Source organism: Sphaerodactylus townsendi, linkage group LG12 (assembly GCF_021028975.2).
Source record: "Sphaerodactylus townsendi isolate TG3544 linkage group LG12, MPM_Stown_v2.3, whole genome shotgun sequence".
NCBI classification, from domain to species: Eukaryota; Metazoa; Chordata; class Lepidosauria; order Squamata; family Sphaerodactylidae; genus Sphaerodactylus; species Sphaerodactylus townsendi.
The window spans coordinates 32,466,774-32,489,600 of record NC_059436.1 but is presented as its reverse complement, the minus strand read 5'-3'; the positions used below and the strand labels follow the sequence as shown (position 1 = coordinate 32,489,600).

Genomic DNA, 22,827 nt, shown 5'->3' with positions numbered 1-22,827 from the left:
TATTATCACATGATGAACTCTGTGCACGCGTGCCCACAGAGAGGGCTGAGTGCCACCTCTGGCACCTGTGCCGTAGGTTCACCACCACTGAGTTACAGCAATTCCAGTCAGAGCCCGCCCTCTTGGGTGTATGAAGGGGCACTGGGGCAGCCCTTGTGGGAAGCTACAGATGGAAGGGGGAAGTAGGGCAGGGAGGGGCATGTTCACAAATAGACAGGGGCAGAGTTGTAGAACACTTTCAACTTTATTGAACAGCAATCATGAAGAGGTCCAGAGATCCGCTGGGTTGTACAGTATAGCACATGTGCTGCTCTCAGAGCCATGGGGAAATACGCTGAGCTGACCCTAGCAATGCACGTGGAGGACATCGTTGGCTGCTGGTACACTTTCAGTCCCCCTCCCCTTCAGATTGCATCCCAAATTTCACATGAATTTCAGTCTACTACATGAGTGACATCTTTCTATGGTGGCTCTGTACAAGTAGTATGATATACGAGGTTTATGAATTTTAAAACAATTATGATAGAACTTTGTCTTGCGTTTTACACTGATTCGCTTTCTGGAGGGTAAAAGTATGGAAGGGTAAATACAAATACATAAATAAATGTGGACTATTACAGTTAGCACGTGTCGTAGAGTTGCCAGCTCTGGGCTGGGGATTTCCTGGGTACTCTGGGGGTGGAGACACGGTTTGGGAAGGAAAGGGTCCTAAGCGGGGTATAAGGGCAGACAATCCACCTTCCAAATCAACCGTGTTCTCCAGGGGAACTGATCTCTGTAACCTAGAGATCAGTTGTAATTCGGGGAAATCTGCAATCACCACCGTAGAGATTGACAACCCAATAAAGTAAAGAAAGAGCTTTTTTAAAAAAAGACCCTCTGCACATGCCCACGCGAACTCTTCCTGCCCGGTCCTAGCAGGCCTCCTCAAACTGTCCGCAGACCTTGTTTGCAGAGCAAGAATTGTTATGGCAACGGTGGCTCGAGCGGCTTCCGGTCTTCTGTGCCTCTAGGATGACTACATTTCCCACTAGCGCCCAGCGCGCACTTCCGGCCCGTTGCTGTCCGTTCCCCGCCCGCCTCATCCGTCGGGCTGCTTGATTCTGCCTGGCGGCTGAGCGCGATGGAGTGATTGGAAGCATCAACCCCCCCCCCCTTCCGTAGGCGCCTCCCGCGGGCCCATGCGGCCCCCCCAGAGACCATGGGATCCCGCATCAAGTGAGTGAGCGGCGTGGAAAGGAGGGAAGTGGGGCAGCCCCCCCAACGGGGAGTGTCTCCTTGCGGGGGGGAGGGGCAGTTGTTCCTCTCCCAGGCGTCAGGGGGGAGTGTACGTGAGGGTCTCCCAAAGGGAGGCGGCTGACTTTTGCACACCCTCTTGTGCCACAGATGCCATAATAGGGCGAGGAGTGCCAAAAGGCAGGCTCCTGGGCGTGGGAAGCCCTCCTAGTCCCCTGACACATTGGAAAGGAGACAATTGCTTCTCCCCTGCGGGGGGACTACCCCTGGGAGGCGGCCTGCCTTCAGCCTCGGGTGCAAGAGAGACGCCTGTGTGGATGCGGGTTTGGTTGTTTGTGTGTATGTATTGGGTAGGGGGTACTTGACAGCAGGCCTTGCTTATGGGCGCTGCCGGAGGGGTGGGGTACTTTGTGCCTGAAAAAGGTGAGAGATATTCGAGTGAGGGGTAGTCCTGCATTTATTTTCTTTGAGTCAGTGCTTCGAGGGCCGGGAGCCGCCCCCCCATCCCATCCTGAATTTGGCATAGCTTCTGCGTTTCTTTAAAAGAGCAGGTAAACAGTTCACAGGACAGTAAAATGAAAGTGTTTGTCATGTATGTATAGTGAGAGAATCTGGTTTTTTTTCTGTTTTGCAAAATGTGTGGAGTGGGGCAAAGGGAAGGTTCTGTGCACGTGACATTCTGTGCAAGCTTTCCCAGCATGAATTGCTGTCTTGGGGGTGGGGGGAGGTCCTTTAAACCTTTCTCTTCACGCCAGACAAGTTCAGCAGAGGCAGGAAAGGTTAGACGGTCAAGGGCCATGGTTGCTGCCCCAGTTAAAGTGCCCTGTGGGTTCCAAGAACTAGTATAAAACAATTACTTAGAAAACAAGAGAGGTAGCAACATTAGTGATTCAAAAATGAGTTTTGCCAGCCTTGGATTCTCTGGAAGTGTGGAAAGTGGAAGAGGAGGCTGTTCTTGTAAAACCTGCTTCCTCTTTTTTCAGCCCTAGAACTTTTCCTTGGTATGGTCCTGGCTCTTATTTTTTATGGGGCTTGGTATACTGATCTTCTCTACAAGGTAGAGGACATCCTTAATCCCTGACTGTTTGGGCTTTTAGAAATTAGGTGCTGGCACACAGAATCTGGAATTACTTTCCCTGGCTTTGTCTGTGATCTTACAGTGTGATGCTGTCACCCCCACTTGGGGAACGGCTTGTAAGAAATGGAAGGGGGGCATTCATATGTGCCTTACTTCATATGCAGCCTTACTCAGTTGGGTTGGAGTAACCAGATGGCATGTTCAGACACACTGCATAAAGTTGGTCTGGAAGTAGTGGCAACTGTTTATAGGACAAAATGGGAAGGGAAAATTGTGTATATCTTCTACTGGCTCATTCCAGAAGTTCTCATTCTGCTCAGTAACGGATTAATAAGTTCACTTCAGTTTATCTACTGAAACATTTGGGGCTGTGTCATTCTCCTTGGGATGTAAACTTTGCTATTTTCTTAAATATGTGTTTGCTTGCCCTATTTGAAATCCTTCCTATGTTAACAGTGGGATGTGAAGCAGAAAGGGAGAGAGAGGACCTGGTTTGAGATAGTCTGGTGAGTGTGTGACATCTGAGTTTTAAGAACTTCACACGTATAATCAGTGGAGGTGATGGCTCATGAGGCTTTCTGTCACAATCCTTTCCTTGAGGATTCGGATTTGTATAATGTACCTTCAGCCACATGTGAAGGTCAACCATACTTTCCTTCTGTAGCAACTGGATAATCTGGGGAGGAAGAGGCCTGTGAATCTGAGAACATGCACTTGCCTACTTCATTCTGACTTGCCTCAACAAGAGGCTGATGGTTTAGACTGCTTTAGACTGCTTTGTATCTCCTGCCTTTTTGAGAAGAGCGTGTTGACTATTCTTCTACCTTGCTATCTTCAGGCAGTTATCAAGGGCATACCTGGATGGGCGGTTTTCTAAATACTACAAGTTAAACATGACTGCAGTCTCACTATTGCTTAGAATAGGAAGATCTAAAAACCAGCAAGACCTCAGTATCTGCTCTGTGAGGGACCCAAAATCTCTCTGTAAAATAATCCCCACTACAGTAGTTCTTAGCTTTTAATACTTCAAGGGGGAAATAAAAAGTGTTAATAAGGCAACTGGGAGTATGTGTTTCTGCCCAGGCTCACAGAATCCTTTTTTCCCCCCTTCATGTACAGGTCTCCTGAATTTATTGACAGTTAAACACTATGAGAATTACAGGACTGAATAAGACATGAGATCCATATTAAATTTCACTGGGTCAGGATGCTGGGAGTTATAAATGGTTTCAAATGTACTCATGGGTTGACTAACTTTGGCTATTTAACGATAGCAATGAAACTGACTGAAAAATATTTGTGTTCTTAGAATGGCCCACATTGTCCTATAATCCACAGCTTTTATGTTCTGAGGTTGCTCAGGTAGTATGCTGCTTGGTTGGTTTGTATACTGCTGTTTTAACTCTTGTGGCACAGAGTAAAGCAGAACATTCTGAATATTTGAAGGAGGCTTTCTGTTGGCTCCCAGACTTGTGTTGCAATGAAGAAATTCTTCAGTTGTGCTTCCTGAGAGTTTCAATTTGACAGAAGAATTTATTCATCTTTAAGGAAGTACAAAATACTGGGCAACTTCTGGTTACGGAAGCACACGAGTCCTCAGAGTTTCACTGGAAGTCAGTCCTGAGAGTTCTTTGAGATAATTTCCCCAGCTGACTAAGAATACTTTTGATCTTCTCTCGTAACGGTTTTGCACACAAGATGGTGCAACCTGATCGTGCGCTGTGAGCTGCATATGACATGACATGTCACGTATTAAGTTTGATTTGTCTGGCTAGTTTGTGGACTTTTATTGTAGCCAGCACTTGCTGTGAATTGCTTTGGCTACACTTTCTGTAGTATCCGTCTTTATTATTGCACTTGACAGCTTTGGCCTTGGGAGGGGCGGGGCTTCTGGAGTCGGTATGGATATGGGTGGATGTGACCTTCCAAGAAGATAGGCAGCACTTTCTCCATTGTCAGGAATAACTAATAAGGCAATTACTTTACTTTTTGTGTGGAAATTCTCAGGATAGGCAATTTTGTGGTTTGTGAAATAGCCAGATTTTTACTATCTATCTCTTTCAGTTCGGCACACTTGTTTCACAGCCAGTGGTTGCTGTGGGAATGGGGAGGGAAGAATTGAGAATACTACATGGATTGCAAGTGGTCGTGTAGTGGTTATGAACAGGTGGATTCTAACCTGGAGAACCGGGTTTGATTCCTCACTCCTCCACCTGAGTGGTGGAGGCTTATCTGGTGAATCAGATGTGTTTTCACACTCCTGCATTCCTGCTGGGTGACCTTGGGCTAGTCACAGTTCTTCAGAACTCTCTCAGCCCCACCTACCTCACAAGGTGTCTGTTGTGGGGAGAGGAAGGGAAAGGAGCTTGTAAGCCACCTTGAGTCTCCTTACAAGAGAGAAAAGTAGGCTATAAATCCAAACTCTTCTTCTCTCTTCAAATACAGTGTTGTTTAGCACAGAGCGGGCTTTTCCCAGTGGTGGTTTTGGGAACAAAATTATGCTTACATGGGAGACTGGTATCTTTAGAATGTGAAATGGCTTGGAGGCTGTTCAGTATGAAACCAAATGTGAATGCAAGTGCCAATTGCTACCTGTTAGAGCTAGTGTTCCTTTACTCACTAGTGAGTGAGGTTCAGTGATTTCCAGTGAGGACTTAATTCCAAATAAATGGTCTAAGGATTGCATGGTAAAATAGACTGGACTTTGTGCCAAGGGATCGTTAGAGAATCTGAGGCCCCAAACGAGCATTCTCTCCCCATTCTCTGTTGAGACAGAAGAAACTTGTGAAAAGAGCCAGACAGAAAAGGAGTCCTGTAACTTTATAGGATAGAAAATTGCAGACTTGCCAAATTAGATGGCCGGCTGCTTATTTTTTTGTCACTTTCTTTCCTATCTTCCTCACTTGTGGCCTTCCTATAAGCCAGCTAGTTCTTTCGCCAGTGATCATAAAGTAACATTTGATTTCACACACTTTGCATAATACAGAAATTTGAAATACTATAGTTTCTATCATTTTCTTATCGACACTTTAAGCAGTTCTGGCCATGTTGTGGCTTATAAATCTCCTAATTCTAATTCTAGTTCTAATTGGAAGGCATAATTGCCATCTAGGCTTGGAAAATCATCTATATACTTGCTCCCTTGCAGATTGATCTGACTTGGCTAGACCAATGAGTTGTAAATACATGTGGTACAGAAAAGTACATGCAGCGAGAACAGTTTCTTGTTTGGAGAGTTACTGTGAAGTGGCAGATGTTCATGAACATTCATTCCCTTTGGAGTGTGTGATCTGGTGTTGAACACTGTTGGTGCAGATGTTGTAAGGGAACTGGAGGGGCTTCTTTTATTGGGTTGGCGAGAAAAAAACTACACAAGGGTCTTGAGACAAATGAAGGGGGCAGAAACCCTTAAGAGGAAGGTAGTTTACATAAGGGAGGGGGCTTAATTTTACAGTCCCTTATGCTATACATGCTAAAACATGTGTGTTCTTATGTACTTTTCATTTGTAGAAACTTTGCCATCATCAGGGAAAAATACAAGATTTCTTTTATCTTTGGCAGCCAATGAACGTAGCCGAAGAAATTCTAGAATCATTGCCTTTTTGGTTACTAATAAAGTGTTAATTATAGTCATTTTAATCTTGTTGCAGAAAATTAATGAGCATTATCGGCTATTTTAACGCATTTGTGTATGATCTCGCAATTATTCTGAGAACCAGTAATTTAACTGTAGAATCCTCACATGATAAAGATACAGTGATTTAATCCAAGTTGGTGGCTGTCTTGAAGCATCACACAAGGAATTGATCAGGATTCTGTGGAAGGGATTCTTAGGAAAAGGATTTTAGGTGAGATATTTGTGTGTGCTGGGCTTCCAAAGCTTTCTGAAGCATTCTGACATAGTTATTTGCAATCTAGTTTGTTTCAAAGTTTGTTTATTCAATTATGTTTGAGAAATGTTATGTCTGATTTTCCTTGTATGCAATCTTTCAATACTTGTAGGGCTAACTTGCATCAGTGTGTATCTTTTGTTATCTTGTCATGTAGTCATTTCTTTCTAATTTGGTGAAAGTTTGTGTCTGGTTTGCTGGCACAAGGTTGAACTCGAAACTCACTTTTAATGATTGAACCATACAAATAAGTTGCACTTTCAGCAGGTCATATAGATCCTTTTGAAGTTTCCGAGGCCATTTAGCTAAAGAAAATAATTTTTAAACAAGCTAATTATATAGGCTTCTTCACAAGATACTGGAGAGTTACCTCATTATACCTTGAGAAGCAAGGACGTATATGGAAGAAAGATCCACAAATGACGTTGGGATTTAAGGGGTTGGGTACTGTTGCGATGGGTAGATTGGTAAGGGGTGCTGATGTGTGGTATGGGGGAATTGTCATCTTTGCCACAAAAAAAGTCTTGATAAAACTTTGGGTTCTGGTGTGTTTGCTGAAAATGTGTGTACAGAAGATGAACTAACAAGCAAGGTGAAATTATGTAGGAGCACGGTTAGGCAATCCTTTATTTTGGTATAGTTGGTGGAGTTTAGCACAGTATAGAGGAAGAAGAGGAGGAGTTTGGATTTATACCCCTCCCTTTCTCTCCTGTAGGAGACTCAAAGGAGCTTACAATTTCCTTTCCCTCTCCCGCCCGCAATGTGTAGCAGTGACCATCAGTGTCTTTAATTTCAACCACAAAAGGCTGATCATGTTCCGTAGGTAAAAGAGTTGAATGATCAAAACCTCGGTCTCTAATTTATAAGTAAAGATGAAAAACTTCCAGAAATTTTACAATGGAGAAAATGTTATTTCCTTTGTGGCGGTGGGGGGGCAGTGGGGGCCCCCCGCAGGTGATTGAATATATGAAATAATGCCTTCCTTTTCAACCCAAACCTATTTTGCCACTTTAGCAACATAAAATACATCACTTAGAATATGGTGATGGTGGAAAGTGTGGTCAAGTCACAGCTAACCTAGGGCAACCCCATAGGATTTTCAAGGCAAGAGATCAACTGAAGCACCCTGGACTTCCTAGGCCAGTGGTGGTGAACCTTTGGCACTCCAGATGTTATGGACTACAATTCCCATCAGCCCCTGCCAACATTTGGACTAAGTAAAATCTTGTCTTAAAAAAGCCTTTCACAAATTTCAAAGTACAAAATAAAATTCAGTGCTCCCCCAAATTTCCCAGTTTTTCCAATAAAACATATTTCTTTTGGGGAAAAACCCATTGTTATGACTTTTACTCAAGCACCCAATTCAGTTTTATCATGGGTACCAGAAGAAATTTCATGGTCTGTTTTGAGTCTGAATTACTAGAGTTGATCTGAGGGGGAGTACAAGATGCCGCTGGTGAAGGTCTGGGGGAAAAACCCATTGTTTTTCCCCCAGACCTCTCCTGCTTGTACTCCCCTCAGATAATGATTCAGACTCAAAATAATTCATAACTATTCTAATTATATCGCTTTCAGATGATATAGAATCATAATAAACGATGTCTTAAGTCTGGGAAGTTCATCATCTGAGGTCATGTGAGGCAAAAGGGCCAGAAAGGGCTGACTCTCCAGGGAGTCTTTGTTTTGGGGCATGTTCGGCACTATTACCCATCACCCTTTTTGCAGAGGGGGAGGAATTCCTTATCAGCTGGCTTTTTGCTTGCATCCCGGGGGGCAATGTGTCATGGGCTCTCTATCGTATATGCATGCTTTCATTTTTAATATAATCCTTAATTTTTATCCTTAATCTTATTAGTAAATTGATATATCAATCTATCCATCTATCAATAGATCGATATAGTGACATAAAAAGACAAACTATTAGAAGTCTTGAACAGAGCATCTGTATACTTTGCCTGAACACTGGTTGTCTTTTATGGTTGGAAATGAGGGGGGAGTGATGATAAAATTGCAAAAGAACGTGAATTGCTGTTTGCTAAGCTCTCCAGGTTCACGATTGTCTGTCTCCCAATGTGCTGTAAACAGAGGTGTAGCTATAAGGGGGAAGGGCAGGGGGCATTGTGCAGTGGGAGCTTACCAGCGGGGGCAGAAAATCGCCCCTTACCATGCCCCCTTCCCCTCACCCTGCCTTGCCAGGCCTGGCCCCACCCCACCAACCTGGCCCGTTTTCAGCCGACAGAAAAAGGTAAGTGGCGGGGCCATGGGGGGGGAGTGGGGCCCAGGCGCCATTTTCTCCCCCCATGCCCCTGGCTGTAAACCTAAGTGTCAAGGCTTTTCCCAGTGTGGTCTGGAATCATTGATAGCTTATGTATAAAACTACAAGGCTGAAGACGTCCTCGTTTGTTGATCAAATCCAGGGGCAAATCGGGTGTTGGTAACTGATCAACTATTCTTATTATTTTTACTTTTTTAGTGTTAAGTTTCCATTTATTGATCTATCAATATGGTTATTTAATTTTTGTACATCTAAAGATATGCAGGAGCAGGGAGGCCACAGGCAATGGAAATGACATGGCAGGATAAGAAGTGAGAAGTAGTCAGCAACAGTGAGGAGAATGAGGGGGAAGCAGGCCAAATAGCGCAAGGGTGTGGGGAAATAAGACTAGACAGGCTGGCTGCAGGTGGGGGGAAGAGATCTGGTGTCCACTGGCAAATCTGTCCTGCTCTGGCAGCAAAGCAAAATTATAAATGTGTTATAAGTGGATTTGTTTACTGCGGAGAGAGTGGAAAGTGAAAGCTCGGCTAGTGAAAATACGTCCATAGAAGAAATTTTGCCATGGCAGACACTTGCCTTCACCGCACAGCAAACTCTTTGTGCTTAATTGTCCTAAGACTGTTTTTGTGCCACCTATGCAGAATCAAAAATGAGGAAATGATTCAGTTGAAGCCATCCACTTAATATTCATATTCCTGCAAGGTTTATTGTTTACCAGTATGTATCTTCCCCGCTTTCCCCTAAGTCTACATCAAGGCCTAGTCACAAAGTTCTCTTCTCCCCCCACCCCACCCCACCCCCCAGAAGAGAAAACTGTGCATCTTCTGTCTTGCTGAGTAACTGGAGTTGTGGTTTCTTTTTCAGGCGATGGTGGCAGCAGCGGAGTGAAAATGACCTAATTTTTTCACTCCTACTGTTGCCTAGGAAGATTCTAAATAGCTTCTGGTTGGAGAGCAATAAACAGGAACTGTAACAGACTTTTGCCTGCTTTTGCCATTCTGGAGAAACTTATATGGATTCCTATTCTGTCCTTTTTCTTGCTTAATGCAATATTTTAGCTACAGTTTAATCAGCTTGAAACCAGAGCTATGTAATCCACCCACCCTCAGTTAGTGCTAGGTGAGTTCCAGTTGCCTGGTTGCCCTGACGCTTAAATATTTCATCCTGGATCTTAGGAGATTCATTTTTCCATATGCTGAAGAGCTTGAGTGGTTTGATCTTGCAAATACGTACGACTAGCAGCAGCACTTTCCTCCCAGTATAGGAAGCCTTGAGGCTCTTTGCTTTGGAGAAAAGCAATACTAGAATGAATCCTCAGGATCTAACCCCAAGTGTTTGTATCTATCTGTTTTCCCATCTGGTAAACCTTACCTGGATAGTGAGTTGGTCTGACTTTTGCGGCCAGAGAAGGAAGACTGGGAAGCTAAAATAGCCTTGGGATGAAAATTTATTTATTTGCTACATTTATACCACATCTTTCTCCCGTCGGGACACAAAGCAGCTTATGTAATTCTCCCCCATTTTAGCCTTTCAGTGGTCCTATGAAATGTTTTAGGCTGAGTGGTGTGACTGATCCAAGGTAACCCAGCAAGCTCTGTGGCGGAATGGCCATTGAAACCTATGTGTCTAAGATCACTCTAACCCAGGGGTGGCCAACCTATGGTGCTCCGGATGTTCATGGACTACAATTCCCATCAGCTCCTGCCAATTGGCCATGCTGGCAGGGGCGGATGGGAATTGTAGTCCATGAAAATCTGGAGCACCATAGGTTGGCCACCCGTGCTCTAACCACTGTACAACACTGGCTTTCTATGAAAAAAGCATCCTGACTTTGTCCTGTGCTTATCAGCCCAACTTGGTGGGCATCCTGAAACTGTGTGCAGTATAATCCTATAAATGTTTACTCAGAAGTAAATCCATCCATGTTCAATAGGGCTTACTCCCTGAAATACAAAGCCTGTCTTCCGTACTTCTGATCAGTTCCAAGGTCTGGTCTGTTTCCCCCTTGATTAGATTGTATCCTTGAAGATGTTTAAAAACTTTCCTTGCCCTTCCTGATTTCCCTAAAGGAGTTGAGTGAACCCTGATTGAACCCCTCACTGCAGACCTTGTCCCTCTTTGCCTATGGAGCCAATGTTCTTCTTTCCTGCTCCGAACATGTGCGGAGAGCTTTTTTGGCCAGTCTGGGGCCCAGCTCCCATGTAGGCTTACACATGCTGTGTCAGAGGAGACTCTGGCTGGCCCAACATGCTATTGCTCCCTTTCCTTCCTGGCACAAAGTGAGTTGGAGTGGCTAGCCACAGTGATTCCTCCCTCAAAGCTATGTGCCCAACTAGCAAGATGCTGATTCATAAGAGGTCTGAGGCTGTTTCACACTGCTTAATGTAGCAGTCTCAGACTTCTTATGAGGTCAGCATCTTGCTTTGAGGGAGGATCCTGCTTCTGAAGAGCTTTTGAAAGCCAGTGGGATGAGGGCTTTGGATTGGGCTCCTGCACGGATGCTACTACACTTTCACTTTGTGCTCCCTCCCCAAATGCACTGACCTGCTTGGCTGAGAATAACAGCATAGCATAAGGAGCAATAGAGTGTGGTTGCCAGTGCTGATGGAGGAAGCGTGGAGATGTCTCTGTGTGCTTCTGGCTGAAGGTAAGTGCTGACAGAAATTTACCCTTGGCAGTGGTTCATTTCTCATGTTTCGGCTTTTCACATCCCAGTCTGTTGACAGTATGTTGACTGTGGTGCTGACACCGAGTCAGAACATGTGCTTTCTTCCTCTTCCGGCCATCCCTTTGGCTATATAGGTTGATGCAGTGTTTTGCAACCTTTTTGATGTTGCGGTACCCTTGACAGGTATACCGCTTGGAAGGTCGGAAGGGGCTGAGTCAGTGTGCTGGAATGGGCTCCAGCTCTGGAGAGTTGGCTACTCGAGCGCCCTTGTCCCACGACCCCCATGATGCGCATGTGGAGATGTTCAGGTCGTAGGCTGACAGGGAGGCAGGGGAGGGCTGGAGGCCATGTTTGCTGCTGCTGGCTTGATTGGAACTGTGTGTGGGGCAGTTCTGCAAAGGGGGTGGTGGTAGCGTTGTCACAGTACCCCTGGGATGTGCTCACGGCACCCCAGAGTACCGCGGAACTCCGGTTGGGAATTGCTGGGTGGGTGTAACGATGACCCTCCCCTCGCCAGTCAGGCACTTTGCCTGCCTGTCTCTTTCTTGCACAGGAATGGGGAGGTGTGGGAGCATTGGGGGAGGAGGCCAGGCCCTACAGCAGCTTGGAAATGTGAAGACGAGGCTTCCTATATCCCTCACACACCAAGGTAACATCCCACCAGGAAGTTTCCCAGTGAGTCCCCACAGCCAATCTGCTCTTGTGTTTCACATTTAAGTTTTGGCATTTTGTTCTTCTTGCAGTATCTTGACTTACTCATATCACATTCAGAAACAAAAATCCAGTTATGATTCTAGATGGTTGACGTGTATGCTGAAGGCATTGGGCGCTATTCGAGGAATCATTCCGGAGGTTTGTTTCCTTCTGTGCAATTCAAGTCCTCCTTTCAGAGGAAGTTGAAGAGTTTCAAATGAAGCCTGCTGTAGCTCAATAGCAGAGCACCTCCAGCTAGAACAGGGGTAGGGAACCTGCGGCTCTCCAGATGTTCAGGAACTACAATTCCCATCAACCTCTGTCAGCATGGGAATTGTAGTTCCTGAACATCTGGAGAGCCGCAGGTTCCCTACCCCTGAGCTAGAAGCATCAGTGGCCAGGTGTTGTGAAAGCCCTGGGCCTGACACTTTGGAGAGCCTCTGCCAATCTGAGTAGACAGTAAGGACCTTGAGGGACCACTGGTCTGATTCAGTAAAGCCCCTTCCACACATGCAGAATAATGCACTTTCAATCCACTTTCAATGCACTTTGAAGCTGTGCAGAATAGCAAACTCCACTTGCAAACAATTGTGAAAGTGGATTGAAAGTGCATTATTCTGCATGTGCAGATTGGTCTTCATGACAGTTTTCTGCCCTGAAGGATCTATCAGGTACTATCAGGTATCTTTCCTTCTTCCTCTTCCCATTGAACTGGGATTATTGCGTGCAGAGGTTTAATTTAGAGTTGCTGTGGATGCAAATAAACCCATTTGATCTAAAAAACCTGCTAATGCTTAGCTCAGGGCAGGTCAATGCATCCTGTTGCTAATTCTTTTGCTGTTGTTGCAGAACCGGAGCAAGAGCAGCTACACTGACGGACACAGAGGCTGGAGTGTGTGGGTTTCAAATCTCCTTGAAATTCTGTTGAATTGGATTTTGATGTTGAAATTGGAAGGAAATAAGCAACAGTATGAAAGTAATTGGAGGAGTGGGAAACACTACTCTTAAAGCTGTTTCTGGCTACCAATAGTGCAAACAAGATAATGACACATTCCATCTAATGCAACAGTTAAGTGTGTTTTAGCTTCACTTGGGCTTTCCAGGTACTAAACCTGTTTAACATGCAATGCTGCATTGCATGGCTTTGGAGCGGTCTGGATCAAAAGTGCTTCAGCCTTGTCATGTTAAAGTCTCCAATAACTTGTTTGGAAATAAGGTCTACACTTTTAGCGTTCTCCCTGTCACTTTCTACATTGAAGACTAACTATACCCTTTTCCTCCAAAAGAACTCAGGAGATTTGAGCATTAATCCCCCACCATTTGCTGGATCTTCTTTTTGGTGGAATGCTCCACAGGGGCCCTAGTACCTGCCTTGTTATGTTATACCACAGGGGTTCTAGTGTCTTCCGAATGCCTAAGAACATCAAAGAATCATTTTTAAGCGCTGTCTTAGAAACATCACTCTCTGCACTATTAAACATGGTACTTTGTTGAGTAAACCCACAACACCCAGTAATAAATGCAGGTGGAAGGTAAGGAGCAAAATCTACCAGACTTACAGCCTCACATGGTTGGACTGGAAGCAGCATATCTTGATCTCTCTCTTTGATAGGACCTTGAAGTACTATACATGTCATTTTAATCAATTCTCTCCGCACCCCACCATGTACTACAGTAAGGAGCCTGGAAATCCCACAACACACAGTAAAAAAATGAAGGGAAATGGTAAGGAGCAGAAACTACCAGACCACGGCCACATATAATTAGAGTGCTGCCCTTCTAAATTGCTTTCAGGCTTTGGCTAATGGTTGGGGACCTGCGCCCCCTTGCCTTGGCTGTGCAAGCCGTCCTTTTCCATGCTTGCTGTACTTGAGGGAGGCAAAACAGGGGGAGAGAAGTGCATTTGGGATGGTAGGGAGAATCCCCTAAACAGGAATATTTGGATGGCGTGGAGGTGGGGTGGCTGTCACCCTCACCCAGTCAGCCCAGAGAGTTGGAAGGCATTGGAGATGTCACATGTGGGCTTGAGGTTGTTTCAGCTGCAGTGGATCTGCTCGGCTTCTTTCCTCCCGATGGCAAGTGGCTACTGTGGGTTTCTGGGTCCCCCCTTTTGAGCCCAAGCATGGCAAAAATCCCAGTGCTGGCTGCAACTTCCCCAGCTTCGCACCCACCTCTCTTCCCTCATTGATTCTCACCTTGCAAATTTCACTCTGTGATATTGGCGATAGTTGTTTGAGCCAGTAAAAATGCTGTCTTAGCAAAGTACCATGTTTATAGCACTCAGAACAATGGATTTTATGAAGGATTCGCTTAAAAAAGATTATTTAAAGGGCAGAAACACTAGTGATTATTTTAACCGGAAGCGGAAACGTGCTACTTTCACTTCTAATGCCTAACTGCACTTAGCGTATAGTATGAATCCCATGTTCAGGATTGGAGAGGTGAAAAGGGAAGGAATGGGCCTGAGGCTGTACTTGTTGTGAGTGCATGACACAGGTGAGATTTGAATTAGGTAAACTGCAACTCATTCTCTGAACCAGTATACTAGACTGAGTCCTGGAAATTCCAGGTCTTGGTGTAAGAACTCTGGTTGTTTGGGATTAGAGTTTCAGTAGTGGAGAGGAATCCGCAGACTTGCTGGAGATGCCGCACTCACCCTGTTGGCAAAGAGGGTGTCTCCCCCCCATCTGTATTTTAAAAGTGTGATCTGCTCAGCTTTGCAGAACATTAATTAAACCTGTTTTTCCCTTGGAGCAGAGCCTCGTAGTGCAGAGCGGTAAGCTACAGGACTGTAGTCAAAGCTCTGCTGTGACCTGAGTTTGATCCGGATGGAAATTGGTTTCAGGCAGCTGGTTCAAGGTTGACTCAACCTTCCATTTGAGGTCGGCAAAATAAGTACCCAGCTTGCTGGGAGAAAAGTGTAGAGAATGGGGGAAGGCAATAGCAAACCACCCTGTAAATATAGTCTGCCCAGTAATCACCCCATGGGTCAGTAATGATCTGGTGCTTGCACAGGGAACTACTTTTACCTTTCCCCACCTTGGAGCATCCATGCTCTGTCATTTAATATAATGTTTGTGACTCCCCGAGAAAAGAATGGCCAAAAAGCAGCATCTGAAAAATGGAAGGGTGAAGTCGCTTCCTTAGCCTGAACTGTGTTTCGTAGCTGGACAAATTGGTCTCTGTGTTCAGAATGCAGCTTGCTTTGTGGCCATTTAGTTCAAATACTTTGAGCAGTTGGGAACTAGAGAACTCCCAGGCAGCTGTGTGATTCTTGTGATCTTGCTCTCGTATTGCCAAATGACCCTAAGACAGAGAAGTGAGACTGTGGCTGGGACCCTGACTCTTTTCATGTCACCCTTATGCTAGAGGCAGTGGCGTGGTACCTTTGCATGATTCTGCATGCCCTTCTTTCAGAAGACTCTGTCATTAAATATGCTCTTCTACGATTTCCAATAAGGATCTGAACGTTTCATGAGGGAGGCAGAGTTGTGCCTTCCAGATTTTTAATTTCAGTGGGAAGTATTTCATCTAACTTTGTTTTTACCTAATTAAGCTTGTCTAAGATTTGGCTTCGAAAGGTACAGAAATACGTTATCCTCAGGATGATCTTTGCTAGTTCCTTCTTGGCGTGGGCTTCTTTGCATCTTCTTGCAGGAAGCGAGTTAAGGAGTTGGATTTTTTCAACTTCCCCCAGTGATAACTTTAACCTGCTGTCTTTCTGTTAATCACGGTTAAGCTACCTCTGCTTATTCTGTCTTTTGCAGGGGTGTGTTGTTGTTTTTTGCAGAAGTCCCACACAGAGACTTTCTTGGAGACAATTCCCTGTCCCATGAGAAGGAAGTAGTATCTTAATTGTCTCCATCATCACAGACAAACATCATGATCAGTGAAGACATTCATACTGGGGAAAAATATCCATAGTGGCTCCATTTGATGGATGGATTCTGTGTGATCAATTGACACTTTCATAAACACAGTGAATATTAAAGGCCAAATCTGGTTGCCTTCTTCTGTCCCCCAGCTTTTGGTGTAAAAGGAACTTTTTTCTTGATGAGGGAAAAGGGGATACCTTTGTTACTTGAGAAGCGGCAAGTTGCTTTCATTATGTCGGAGCCTCTCACAAAACTTAAAGCCCACAGAAATAAGTGTGCCACAGGGAAAAGTCATTGGACCATTTGGGATTTAGCAACAAACTATGATTTAGTGCTGCATGAATGAACCTCTGGTTTATGAGAGCTGTATTTCCTTTCCTCTTTTCATGTTTATGTAGCAAACTGCAGTTTGCCAATTTTTCCCAAGTGGCAAACAACAGTTTGTGCTTCCTATCCAAACCTGAATTGGAAACTGGTTTGGTCACGGTTTCTATCCCTGATTTGGAGGACAAACAGAAACCTGTTGGTTTGGATAAAATGGCAAAGTACAGCTTGCTACAAAAAGAAATACATTGGACTTGCAGAGGTGGAACAGGACGAGTGCGTGCCATGAATTCATGGGTATCTTATGTAGTGCCCAGACTACTTACTTGTGAATTGAACCACAGAGGTGGGGATTGTGAGGTAGTAGTTTGGTGAGTCAATGGAGCATAGCAGACTGTTTAAAAAGGGACAGAATTTAAAGATGATTTAAACAACGAGCACAACCCCCATAGCAGTAGTGAAGATTTTGACTAAGAGCCTCTCATGATAAAATAAGTATCTCAAGATAAAATAATTCTTGTGTATTCTGTGTGAAAAACCTTGTGCCATTTGTAAAGTGAGGTTTCACTAAATGAGTGTTTTGGCCTGTATTTTTTTTTAATTTTCCTGCTATAAAGCCCTTTCCAGTTTTGGTCATCTGCCTTTCAAAACTGTCTTTTGCATTCATGGCAAGTGGCCTACTGCGAGGAATGAAATAAAAAATCTGGTAATGCCTTGAATTGCCACATGTTGACCTTCCACATTTTGCATGTCAGTAGAGCTGTGAAACTCCAGGATTCCCAGTCTCAGACTGTGCTGGAAACTCATTTTCTTAAGTTTTTTAAAGAGCTGTGTACCATAACATTTTGATTTTGGTCACTGCCGCATCTAGGTGGGCAGGAGAGGTCTCGAACCCCAGGTTCCACTTCTTGGGGTGTATTTGCAGCCCCCCCCACTTGCACCCCAGTCCAAAACTCCCCATGGAGTTCAGGACTGGGATGCAATTGGATGGCAAGCTGAGCTCACCTCACCCCAGGGCAGATTGTGAGCAGGGCCAGCTTGGGCTTGCCCCACCCTTACTCTACATAGATGGCAGATGTGGGGCTGGCCCCACTTAATCTCCATGTGGAGATGGGAGCAACAAGGGCCCGTTTGAGCCTGGATGAGACCAGGTTTGAATCCAGCTCTAAGTCTGCAGCTTAGAGCTAGATCCAAGTCTGCCCTCAGCTGGGCTCAGACTTAAGTCGGCTGCCCTCAATCCTCTAGCTCAGGGGTAGGGAACCTGCAGCTCTCCAGATGTTCAGGAACTACAATTCCCATCAGCCTCTGTCAGCATGGCCGAGTCTAGCTTTATACTGTTGGTTCTGCCCCAAAGCTCCACCTCAAACAGGCCCTTAGTGCTCCTGTCTCCACATGGAGATTGGGCGGGGCCGACCTCCATGTGGAGCTGGGGGCAAGGTGAGCCCAGCTGGCCCGTTTCGCAATGTCCACATGGAGATTGTGGGCAGAGTGAACCTGGCTTGCTGCCTCCGACTGTGCTTCTATCTGGCAGGGGGCAGCTGTGTTTGGGGTGTGTGTGTGGTGCCTGGGTTAACCCTAGGTGTCATTTTATGTGGATACACCCCTGATTTTGATCCTTAAAGCTGGGGGTGGGAATGGTGAGAGAGAAGAGCTGTCTCTGGGACTTCAGATTCTATTCTAGGAAAGCTGTGTTTCAGACCAATGATCCTTCTAGCCTGGCGCTGTCTCCATGGCTGTTTCTCATCTCTGCCACCTCAGATGCGCTAACTATGACGAGCTGCCATCATGCTGCAGAACAGGACTGTGGCAACTCATTTATGCTTGTGTTTTAGTAAATTCTGGTGTGAAGCTTTGGAGTCGCTGTTTTTCCTAATTCCGTTGATATTACAAGATGTTCAACAGGACTTAACAAATTCTCTGCAGAGGTGTTAGCTTGTTGAGGATAAGAATATGTTCTTTGTTAACCAACATTTTGGCTTTTGAAAGCCCTTTTTATTTCAGTGCTTGTGGAAACAAATGGAGGCTTGTTGGGGAATAGTCCAGCCACCTGGAATGGACTTGGTGCATAATAGGTACTGTTTGTCAACTGGGTTATGGGTAGTTTTCATGACCTGGTTTTATGCAGAGGCCTTAATGTAGCCAAACCTAGTGAGTTTGTGCTTTAAAAATACTCCTTAAAAAGCTTTGCAGGAAGCAAAGCATTAAGATTGATCCCTTGTATACTATAAGGAATGGAATATTTGTGTGAGAGGCTGATCAGGGAGGGCCTCCGTTCTATTTGTGATGCTTGTACACAACCCATTGGTCCTCTGTGTTAAAATAAAAATCTACTGCTATGGCTAGGAAAGTTTAAATCAGTACCAGAGATTAGAAAAACAAAAATAACATGTCTCCCTGAAATGTTGCTTTTCTGTGTGCAGGGAATAAAGTTGACGAACCAAGCATGAGTTTAAGAAGTACACAGTTACATGTTGGTATTGCTTATGGAGTTGGCCTTTTATTTGACAATGGAAGAACAGAAAACACCTGATTACAGTGCTTTGTATAATTACCATTTCAAAATGAACAAAACAGTCTAGGTCTTACCTATCTTTGCTTGGAAGGATTCTGTTCCAATGATCAATAAAGTTGGCTCGCACGTTAAGTCACATTAAGGTTGCAGCCAACAGTTTGTAATCCATCACCCTCTTCCATGCAACAGTGCTATTGTGACAAATGTTATAACATAAGCAGAAGTTAAAAACATGCTTGATTCATTTTTACAGTGAGAACGCACTTGCTTACCTTGTGGTATCTTTGCTACATCCAGAAGCAATTTATGAGTTGATTGTTTAGCTATTTGTAAGCTAGGTTCAAAACCTGGGCTGCTGAAGATGGGATTGCTCCCAAATTGTTGACTGTTACCCATTGAGAGCTGGTGGGACCAAGGTGTATCATGGCAGCGTTTAAAAGGCTAAGCTGCTTTCTCATCTTGCCGTACTTTAAGTAATAAGGCATGCTCCCCAGCCATTTTTTGCAACACATTTGAAATATTAAGAGCACACATTTAGCTAAAATGAAAACAGGACTAGCAAACTGTGGGCCCATTTTTAAAACTACTCCAGGAGGTGTTGAAAGGCTGCCTTGGTCTAATTATAGCTACTGTTAAATAATGTGTTTCAATAATTAATCATCAGCTCCGCTTGCAGAGAAAGGAGAGCAGGCGAGCTCGTTGGCAGCTGTGGCTGAAGGTCTCGATGCTTCTGTTTTTCTTAAATCTGTGACTGTTTCTGCAGAATGCGATGCTGGTTGCGACTTTTCCGTGTTCAGAAAGTCACAGACACACTTCGTTGCTTCTACAAATATTAAAAGGCTTGCAAAGAAACTAATTGATGAAGCCTCCTGGTGCTCTGTGGAAGCTCCTGTAAACCTGTTGTAAATCTGGAATAAACATTATGAAAAATAGTCTGTGCTGGAAGGTTGTAGTGAGGCACTGCTGCTTTCTCATGATGTGGCCCTTGAGAAGGTACAGGCCATGGCCTTCATCTGATCCAGTACTTGCGAGTCCGAACTGTGAGGCTGAAGGCTCGAATACAGGGGTGGCACAGGTATGGCTCAAGGTGAAGTCAGTTTTTGGCATCATTTGAAGCTGGCAGGTGAAGGCCCAGATCTGGGCACAGGTTGCTAGAAAGGGACTCTTCAGTTTATAAAAAAGATGGGGGGAGATGATAGATCATTGTAAAATTGTGCATGGGGTAGAGAAAGTGAATGGATAGATACATTTTCCCCTCCCTCTCCCATAATACTAAATCTTGGGGGCAACCAATGAAGCTGATGGGCCAATGGATTCAGGCCAGACAAAAAGAAGTATTCTTTCACTCCATTATTAGTTAAATTGAGGAATTCTAGTGGATGTAGTGATGGCCTTGGGCATGGATGGTTTTAAAAGGGTTTAGACGTGTTCATGGAGAATAGGTCCATCAGTGGCTACTAGCTGTGGTGACTGAAAGGAATGGACGTATTTAAAGGCAGAAAACCCCTGAATACTGGTGGTAAGAGGCAACGTAAGTGAGGCCTTGGCCTCTCTATGCCCTGTTTGTTGACCCTTGGGGACAACTGGTTGGCTGCATTGTGAAACTGGGTGCTGGACTAGATGGACCATTGGTCTGAGTCAGCAGGGTTCTTCCTATGTTCTCCTGTGCAAATTCCATTGAAACGAACATTGGCTATGGCATGCCAGGGTGTGCCAATGAGTGCACATGCACAAATACAGCCTAGGTAGCTTGTCGTTATGTTCTGAGGCTGCATTCTGATACTAGACCAGGCCGACTCTGCTATGCTTTGCCCTGGAGTGATACTGGCAGTGGCTGCTGTTAGATTGCCAACCTAGAAGTGAGGAGAGGTCCTCATTGGGCAGGGAAACATTAATGGCCTGGTGCTTTTTGCGAGTTAAGGGATGAGGAATAGAAGGGAAATTTGCTCCCAGAATGAGTGAGTTGGGAGAGAGAGCGAGAGAGCACACGCATGCTATGGAAGGAATCCTCTGAAAGTGAACTTGCTGCTAAGCGAATGAGCCAGTGAAAGAATGTTGTACTGACCAGGAAGTGTTGCCAATGAGAAATTATTACATTTATCTCTTCCATCATGAAACAAGGAAGTATACTGGGGGGCGGGGTTCCCAGAAGGTCCCCCATTCATGTAAACCAAAGAGATGTGAATCAGACTTGCTTGGTTTCTGTAAGACTGCTATATAAGGTATTCTTGGAATGATACGGGTTCAGACTAGTTGGGGTATAGTCTGAAAGAAAGAACAAGCCATCTATTTCAGAATATGGTTGTAGAATACCTGGTACAGGAGCTGTGCTTCAGTTAAGCAGATCTGGGCCAAGTCAGGTCACTGTAGAGGTGGAAGACCTGGGAACCCCTCCCTTCAAGTATGCCACCTTGGATTCAGTGATGGAAGAAAGGGGACATATATACATAATGTATGAATATATGTGCAGTGCTTGGATGTGGAGGAAATGTCTATATTCTGCTGAACCTGTGTGCACTGTTGAAATTTTCACACAGGGAGGTAGTTGCAACTGCAAAATGGCTGCCATAGAAGGAGGAGTCAAACACAAAATGTCTGTTGCAGGAGGTGGAGCTTCACACACAAATTAAGTGCAGGGGAAGAGGGAAGAGGAATGATTTTTAAAATAGACTGGGGAAAATGTGAGAACTAATAAAAACCAGCACGGGCGGTAGCCAGTCTGAAGCACGCTTTAATCTGCACTGTCAACTGGATCTCCGGTGATCAATAAGAAGTCCTGCTGGGCAACAGCTCCACCTGGCCCTATTCACTTTCTAAAAACTCTCAGTGGGCACCAGGAGAAGTGTTTCAGGCCCCATGGCACCCACTGAGGACCCCTGGCCTATATGAAGCTCAAAACATGAGATACTGTTGGGGCTTCTGCCTCTTCTACCACATTCCTTCAGACAGCATTGCGTGGATGTGAGCTGTCTGATGTGAGCCTTGAGTTGGTCTGGTGTGATAGCCTGGTAGTATGTGATCTAACTACCCTTTGTTTGAAATTTTGAAAAGCACTATTCAGTTACCTGTCCTCAAAAAAGGTTGTCCATATTCAATACTGCCTTCTTCTTTCAGGCAAAACCCGGAAGCGACATTTGAAGTGTATGCTGAAGTGACCTACCCAGTGGCACCTGGTTCAGGTACTGTAAACATATTCTTTTAAATCCAGTACCATCCTCTCATGCCTGCTGGACCCCCTAGGTGGCCCAGAGAAAGAAATCGCAGCGTGCTCGGGGATCCGAGGGCTTCCCCAGAGGCCGGGCACAGACATAGAAACGCCGCCCACAGTTCGGCCCTTGCTTCTTCACTGTCTGCCCTGTGTTAATCCATCCTGAAGGATTTTTCCAGGCGGGGGTGGAGGTGGGGGAGGAGAAACTGGTCTGTGTAGCAGTTGGGAGAGCTTCAACTGTTCATCCAATTTATGGGCCTCCAACACATAGCTTGTGAGCTACCAGTTGCTGTCGGCTGCTGCACAGCAGCTCGATCATCCCCAAAAAGACCCAGCAAAGATTTCATGAAAAAAATTTCTGTTCTTGCCTTTTGTAATTAAAAAAAAAAGCTTTTATTTCATAGGATTTTTCTCTGTGCTGCTTGGTCAGTTTGGTGCTCTTTCTAGTCCGTATACTATTTCTAGGATATGCTGTCGCTCAGGGGACGGTAGCTCTTCATTACACAGGAGTGGTTCTCATTAAAGAAAAGGTTGGTGTCCCCAGTGTCATCTGTGATTGAGAACTGAAGGCGCATCTGGTTTCTTGGGTTCTGTGCAGGCAGGAAGGATAGCTTTCTGCGAGGGGCTGCTGTGAGCTAGCAGTGTGGAGGCCCATTGGCTCCAGATTGGACTGATGGCCCTTCATTAAAAGGTAAGTGTAAACTTAACCTGAATATATTGTCGAAGGCTTTCATGGCCGGATTCAACTGATTCTGGTGGGTTTTCCGGGCTGTGTGACCGTGGTCTGGTAGATCTTGTTCCTGCATCTGTGGCTGGTTCCTGCATCTGTGGCTGGCATCTTCAGAGGTGTATCACAGAGGGAAGTCACAGGACACAGTGTGTAACAGACTTCCCTCGGTGGTACACCTCTGAAGATGCCAGCCACAGATGCAGGCGAAACATTAGGAACAAGATCCACCAGACCACGGCCACACAGCCCGGAAAACCCACCACAACCAGCTAACCTGAATAGCCAATTAATACTTTGGGGCATGAGCTATTTGCTGTCCCAGACAGCAAATAATTTTA

General features: G+C 45.1%; 1 protein-coding gene across 8 annotated transcripts in view; it reads left to right on the top strand.

The window, feature by feature from the left end:
* The first annotated feature begins 1,084 nt into the window (after positions 1–1,084).
* DENND1A (DENN domain containing 1A) overlaps positions 1,085–22,827 on the top strand; it is a 275,137-nt gene continuing 253,394 nt past the window's right edge. For all 8 annotated transcript variants that reach the window (XM_048513362.1, XM_048513361.1, XM_048513358.1 and 5 more), the window contains exons 1-2: positions 1,085–1,218; positions 21,666–21,730. In XM_048513362.1, coding sequence (XP_048369319.1) covers positions 1,202–1,218; positions 21,666–21,730 — 82 coding nt within the window. In that variant the 5' untranslated portion in view covers positions 1,085–1,201. The remainder of the gene's footprint in view (positions 1,219–21,665; positions 21,731–22,827) is intronic.